Source organism: Quercus lobata, chromosome 2 (genome assembly GCF_001633185.2).
Source record: "Quercus lobata isolate SW786 chromosome 2, ValleyOak3.0 Primary Assembly, whole genome shotgun sequence".
Classification (NCBI taxonomy): domain Eukaryota; kingdom Viridiplantae; phylum Streptophyta; class Magnoliopsida; order Fagales; family Fagaceae; genus Quercus; species Quercus lobata.
This window is the reverse complement of record NC_044905.1, coordinates 92,556,973-92,564,729: the sequence shown is the minus strand read 5'-3', so window position 1 is coordinate 92,564,729 and position 7,757 is coordinate 92,556,973. Positions and strand designations below refer to the sequence as shown.

The 7,757-nt window shown below is 34.6% G+C and overlaps 1 protein-coding gene across 1 annotated transcript; it reads right to left on the bottom strand.

The window, feature by feature from the left end:
• Positions 1-4,026: 4,026 nt before the first annotated feature.
• LOC115973848 (GDSL esterase/lipase At4g10955-like) lies at positions 4,027-4,762 on the bottom strand. The gene is made up of 2 exons (XM_031094089.1): positions 4,696-4,762; positions 4,027-4,556 (listed from the first exon to the last, which is right to left on the bottom strand). The coding sequence occupies exons 1-2, from the start codon at positions 4,760-4,762 to the stop codon at positions 4,027-4,029; spliced, it is 597 nt and encodes a 198-aa protein (XP_030949949.1).
• Between the last annotated feature and the right edge of the window lie 2,995 nt (positions 4,763-7,757).

The window sequence follows — 7,757 nt, the reverse complement described above, 5'->3', positions numbered from 1 at the left end:
TTTTTTTTTGGCTGATCTCGTATTTTTCTTTGATGGGTTTTTAAAACTAATCAGGATATGTTTGTTTTAGATTCAATTCAATAATATATATTTCTTGTTGTTGTGGAAAATGAATTCAATGGTATTGAAGTTTTTGAAGTCGTTTTAGGAATTAGGCTGATTCGAAGTCCAAACACGACCTTAAAATGGATCTGATGCGTACATACTGACTTATCTGGTGAAAACAAAATTGCTGGAGAAATAGAATTTAATTGTACACTATTTGTGTTTTATTGGGTAATGCAACGAGGGGCTGAATTTAATTGAAAAACCTAATGAGCTTTACCTGAGTTGAATACAATTATATTTACTCTAAATGTAAGTTGATATACCAGAAAACTTGGAGATTACAACATTTTTAGTGAACTTTTAGAAGGACTAGTAGACATTGATTTCACTCTCAGGAGTAAAATTTACCTAGTTAAATGCCAAGAGATTTATAGCTTAATTGGGTTGAAATTCCTCCTCCGCATTTCCAAATTATAATAAGAAATAAAATTATGGGTTGCTCCTATGAAAGACAGATTAGGTGTGTGGAATGAGGCTGCATTTTGCAACATTCAAACTAGGATGAGGGTAAAGTAGTTGAGATGGCTTTGAACAACAGAGAAGGCATAATAAGATAAGGGATGGAGCTTTCTAAGAGATGTAATGGCTTTCAAATCCAATTGGATACATCAATGCATGTCTCTCCCATTTTTAATTTTAATGTAATGAAATTGTAGAGAAAAGCTACTGGTTTTTGTTGTTGTAAGATGTATCTATTATTATTGCCAAATGCTATAAACGCTAAAAATTTTAGAGGTAAGAGAGAAGCTATCAAATTGTAAAGATTTGGATAAGATAGAAGTAATAAAATCTGATTCTTAGTGATAGAATATGTTTGTAATTCAAATCCATCTTCTCATATTAATTCAAATGTTATAAATACGACCTTACCCTGTGACAAGCTTGAAGTTCAATTTTTATTCTAGTTGTATGTTCTAACCATCATAGACCAACAAAATCAGTGAAGCAGAGAGTTCACCTTGGAGGTGACAAAGATAAGCATCCAAAGATAGCGGGTGATGAAGAAGAGCGGAGAGCTCCAGTTAACGGAGCTGTACCATGACTTTTGGTATGGATCATGGTGATTTTCTTAGGATTTCCAGTCATAATTTGAACTTCTGTAATTGAACAGTGATACTTTAATTATCTTGATTGATATGTAGGTGGAGACAAAGATTCTAAAGAACAAAGATAAAGAAAGTAGGCAAGATCACCATTGAGCAATTGCGCACAATTGCTACTCTGGAAAGCCGGCAGATTTAAATTGCACAAGTATAGAATTAGCAATGAGAGTTATAGCAAGGATGACAGCTAACATGGGCATTGACATTGACCCTCCAGTTCTTGAACCCAAAATGAAGGAACTTGTGTAGATCCCTTTGTTTTATATATATATTGGGGATGACAGAAGATGATTGCTTCACGGTTGCCCTTCCCTAATAAAATTTCGACTGAAATTAAAACATGGAATAGGCCAACACTTTGAATCTCTTTTAAACATTTTCCTGAAGTCTAATTAGTGATCTCATATTGAGGTTACTTAGTTGATGATGGTCTGTGTTTGTGTCTGATTGTGTTTGTTAAGGCCTGAGTTTGACTTGACCTGATTGTTTTTCATCTTGAAATTTCACAATATATCAGGAAATATTGGTACAAAAGAAAGAATAGAACCATGGATTTAGAGGGAGCTGGGAGCTATCTTTCGGGACCTAGATTCATCTGTTATTGCTCATGTAGCCCCCTCACATTTCATTGCAAACCTTGAAAAAAATATCAATTTCCATTTTGATTCCATTTGCCCTTTTGTGGCCTCTCTTGCATGACAGAACCAGTATGTTTTGGCATGTATTAAGGTACAAAATCTGGATACAATTGATAACCTGCCTTAGAAGTTTCACTAATTTAGACAATCTTGGAAAACATTGTTTTTGGGAATATATAGAGAATTTTTTGGCTACACATTGCAAATCTTTGAATTCTTTTAGTTGGGAAAGAACTTTTGGCTTCCTTAATGAGAAATTTAGTTGAACACTATGTTGGCATCTTTGCAAATCTGTGCAGCATTAGTTGAAACTTAAAAGAGCTTGGATTATGGAATCTAATGAAAAACAAGAAGTCCATCTTTTGGTACGTAATATTCAAATTGCATCTATGAGCAACGATCTACATTAGCACACTAGCAGTGTAGCGCTCCACTTACACTAATTGAAGTTAATTAAATTCCAATATTTCATTCTTTTAGTCATTTTTATGATAATCTTTTCCGTTATACTGTATAGAAATGGAGTGACAGCATTGTCTTATCATATTGTCGTCTATTGTGACTTCTTCTTCTTCTTTATTGTTTTGTTTCACACGTGAAAAGCTCTTTTATCTCCAGTCACCCACATGAATAAAAGATGTGTAAAACAAGTAGTTAACTTTTCACAATTCTTTTTTATTATCTAGGTAGACAGTGGACTCAAGTATGTATTATTAGTGACTTGGCTTTAATATGCTTCTAAAAGAATTTTTAACAATTATTTAAAAAAATAATATTTTTTGCTATAAAACAAATTTTATAAGTTTTGAAAAATTTAATTAATTAACATACATATTCCTGCCCCACTAGTGTCATAATTTTTTAAAAATTGCCTTATCTCCATATTGTATGCTTGTATTTGTGTCTATACTTCCTAGGTCATGGTGGAAATTGTAGCTATTGGTTATTTCTAAAGTTGACTTTGGTGGAAATTGTAGCTACTGGTCATTTCTAAAATTATAACTTAGCTTGATTACCAGAAGAAAAACCAAATTTGGAGTTGACTTTGCTAAAGTGCCTCCATTCTCTCTCAAATGAATTCTGATTGCATGTTTCAATTATAATTATTTATATTGTGTAGCTCTACTCAATTTAGACAATTATATATTACTTTTGCTCATTTTTTTCTTTTGTTTTTTCACTCTTGGTTTGGTCGCTAGGAAATTGTGCGAAAAAAGAAGAAGGATAGAATTGGGCTGACAGAAAATTGTGAGATAGAAGAAAGAGAAGATTGTGATTTTAGTATTTAAGGTTAATTGATATTCTACTCAATTACTAGATCATTAGATAGCTTATGTTAATTACTTTTAGTATGATTTGTTTTCAGCTTAACAATCTTAATTTTTATTATTATTATTTTCACTTGCGTTGGCACAATAGTGTGCCAAGTGCCAACTAACATAAATTTAAGCTTCCCATCCCTACTTCCACTTTAAGCCTTATGGTTGAGAATTCTATGCAAGGTACCCCTAATTAAATTGACTTTACTCAAATCTTCCCACGGATGCTTTAGATTGTGATGTAGCCCAAAATTTTTATATATATATATATATATATATATTCTTTCTTATATGAGTGTTGTTTCAACTTGCAAATGAAAGATCAATTTATCAAGTGGAGGAGATGATGATTCCACTTAATTACAAAGATCTGATAATGCAAGCGATATTAATTCACAACTTCTACAACTATGGAGAATAAAAAATTATAGATTTACTATAGAATTGGATTTAATTACAGAGTAGCAAAAGAAAAAAAAAATACTTTTTTTGATAGTTCAAAAGATATAACGGGGTAAGAGATTTGAATTTTGAATGTTTATATATATGTAAAAATACTAAGATGTATCAGTTGAGTTACAAGATTCTTGATTTAAAAATTACACTTACAATAATGGTTTTGTGATATGAACAATATATTATGAAACATTCACATACATTTAGAGAAACAAATTTGTTGAACATTGTAGTTCATTATGGTACTTTTCTAGTATAATTGCCATATTGGTACTAACAAAACAAGTACACATCAAAAAAAAAAAAACAAAACAGGTAAGAGGGCCCTAGGCTCACATCTGGGTCAGATGAAAGCTTCACCAAGACCCATTCTCCGGGACTGTATTGGTTATTCTTTTGGGCCTATTTACTCAACACACACCTATATATCTCTGCTTCATTCAGTTTGTAGTGTTGTACGTACCTATATTCCCAAGATTGACTGGAAGAATCAGGACTCCACCACTGTTGAAGTTGATGAGCAAATTCTTTTTCTTTGATAAAACCACAAAGACCATGAATATCTTGGTGGAATTCAACCTTATTAATGGTCAGAATTGCTGAAGGAATGAGATGGATTGCTTCTGAACTTGAATCTATTCCCAACGCCATCCTCATGGTCATCATTGATGCAATTGTCACAACATTTTCAAATCCAAGCTCCAACATCTTCTGCCTGTTTTCAAAGTAGTGAATATATTCTGAAGAAACAGGATCATCTGGGTTCACAAAAAGGTAAGGAACCCAATTAGATAATGCAACGAAAATTTCATGTGCTTGCGCCACATGTTGCCGATGACCCTTTCCAGAACGGCTGAGGCTTGCCTTGTCAACACTCTTTGACTTTGTAAGGTGGTTCCCAAAGCTCACAATATTATTCTTGATCCACCTCGCTATGAGGTCAGAGCAGAATGGTGGATTAAACAGATAAGTTTCTATCAAATGACCCTAGCTCCTTGGCCATTTCCTTTCCTGCAAGCAATGCCATAGCTTCCCCTAGAGAATATTGTCCAGCCAGCCAGACACTTGCACCTCTAGACGAAGTAACCATGTTACGAACGTAGTTTATTGCAAGGTAGAGCAAGACCTTGAGATCCATGGGGGTCATGGTAAAGAGTGTACACTGCTTTAATCAAACTGGCAATAGTAGATCTTACGTGATATCTATTGTTCCTGCAAAGAGATTATAAGATTAGGGTCAGTTCGATATAGTTTGAGCCTAAGTCGATCTAAAAATTTATGCAAGGTCTTTATATTTAGGATAAAACTTAAATTTTCTAAGAGCAATTAAATTCAATCCATTCAAGTATTTGAAATCAATTGAAAAATCTAATTTACTCCTCCTAAAATATTGCACCTAAATTTTACTACTATGAAGGCCAACAAGACTTTCTCTCTCCTGCTGAGGGAGAGAGAAAAGTTTTTTTCCTCTATCCCTCAGTAGGAGTTTTGTTTCTCTTGCCTTGGTACAAGCCCTTTCTCCCTCTCCCTATTTGGGTATTTTCTAAGTCTTTGTAGCCTTCAAGGTCTCCTCAGCAACATGGATCAAGCTACCACTGGAGGACTTCTGCATTTTCATCTCACCACGTTTGAGGATGATGAAAGCTCCACTCCAGCCATGAGATCGAACATCCTAGAGGAGCGCGTGCGAGCTTTCAAGTCCACTCCAAGATCTGCCTGGAAGATGGGTTTGGATCTAAGGTATGTAGATAGAGGAATAAAGATCTTCCAGTTTTATTTCAGATCTAGTCTTCAAATGGAGTGGCTTCCTTCCTTTTGTTTTATTTGTGGTGTTTTGGGTTTTGGTGGGTTTCTTTGATCTGAGTCTCAAGATTTGTCCAATTGGAGGAAGGGGGTTTTTGAGAAACATTGTGCTGCTTGCCAAGGCAGGTCGGAGGAAGAAAGAAGAGAGGAAGATACCGGTTATCAAATTCCGGTGGCTGTTAGTCCGGTGAGCTTGGGTACGAAGAAAGACAGTTGTTCAACTGTGCTGTTAGTGGTTTGCTCCTTGAGCCCAGCACCCTCCTCTGTTGAGCACTCACGTGTTTCCCAATGGTCCTTTGAGGCCAAAAATCGGTTTTGGGCTTTCAAATGTTCTCTTCCTTGGCCCAAGGACTTCCCAGCCCTGAAAACCACAAGTAATATCTCTCCTTTTAATGAGCCCACCACTAGAGCCCAAGAAAAGAGACCCCAAAAATGTTAATATGCAAACTCAGAAATATTGCTGGGTTCTCGGGTTCATTGAGGAGAGTGGTGTGTAATTGTTTGTGATTTTCTCCCAGTGTTTGTATGCTTTTTCTGTTGTAACTCTTTCCAAGTTGAATGAATATTTCATGCTTCTTATCCAAAAAAAAAAAAAAAAGTTTTACTACTATGTTTACTAAATAAAGTTATTTAATACTAACCAGGATAATTGAATATATATTACTTAATGAATTAACTAACCAAGCCAAGGATAATTTTACATATCAAATAGTTAGGAAAACAATTACATTGGCGGATAATAAATAACTATGAGATGCATCTGGTGTAATCAATCTATTCAATGGTACTTGTACCCCCATCATTTTGCATGGGCCAAAATCCGAATGAGTTAGAAGAATGCACCAGAATTCAACATCAACCCAGAAATTAATGAGCTTGTGAGCTTTTTTGGGGTCCGCCTTACAAAGAGTATTGTCAAGCAAATCTCTTTCAATTTAGAGAACTTTTATTTATTAATTTTTGTTACTTTCTAATATAGGTGGAATCATTTTGAAGCCTCCTTAACGTGTATAAGAACATTTGTTAACATATTTCTTACTCCTTTTACACTACTACATATTCTCTTTGTTCTAAATTTTTAGCGCAATATTCCATTTTTGGATGTATCAAAAGGAATTTGAAAAGTAATTAAAAAAAAAAAATTCCTAATCCCATTTTACGAAAGTTTTAATCAAGGAAACCATCAAAGGGTACCCAAGTGGTAGACACATTAGTCTGGGATGTAACATAAAACTAGAAGTCCCAGGTTTAATCATATCATTGTCATTTCATGGGATTTTCAAGAAGTGAATGTTCTGTCCGGATGGGGCGTAAAACATGGGTTATGCCCACCAATAATAGATCTCCACGTCAGCTAAGTGAATATAATATCTCATTTAATCCCAAATTTGTTACACCTCTGTTACACGTGAGTTGCTAACAATATATCTCTCTTTTCTTTTTCTTTTTCCTTTTCCTTGGATCTAATATAACGTTTGAATCTCTCTCTTCTTTCAGTATTTATCTTTATCCTTTTACAATGGCAATTGGGTTGACTGGATTTTGGGTGTGGCTGAAGTGTTCACTCGGAGTTTGATGTGGTGGTTGATGGCAATTGGGTCCTTGGCCGATACGGTTGAATCAAGGCCATTTGGTGTTTTTTGGGTTTCTTTGTGAAGAACATGAGGATTTTCCTTTTGGTTATCTTGGCTACCAAACACTGAATGAAGATGAAAATTTTTTAGCTTTCCCTTTTAATTTTCTAGGCTACCAAATATAGAGTGGAGAAAATTTATGTGGCCTTTTCCTAATGATTTACTTAGCTACCAAACACAATCATTAATAATTTGTATTTTAAGAAAAAAAAAATCAAAGAAAATCACAAACTATCGGAATCACCATGGATCGGAATTCGTGGTGGAGTTTTATTACTCCACCATCACTTAAGCCACAAACATTGACTCTCAAACCCAAAACCGTCTTATCCCTCTCATTCAATGTGATCAAACCCATAACCTCAAACTCTCACTCATTAGAGACCGAGCGAGGGTCTATAAGGTGGCTTTAAAAAAAACGCTGCATCCATCGGATGTCCAACAAAGGACCCAGCACCAACCATGACCATCTTCCTCATCATTTTTGTTTTAACTTATGTATTTTCTCATTTGGGTTTTGTCTAGTTTTTGAAACAAGCTGATGGGTTTTTGTTTTTTATTGATATTGGTGTTTCTATAGATTTTGGGTTTGGTTACTTCTATGAGAAGAACACTAGAAATGAGATGGATCTTAATTTTTGTTTGTAAATTAGACTCATTGGAGTGACGGTGCTTGGATTTCTTAGACAGGTTTCA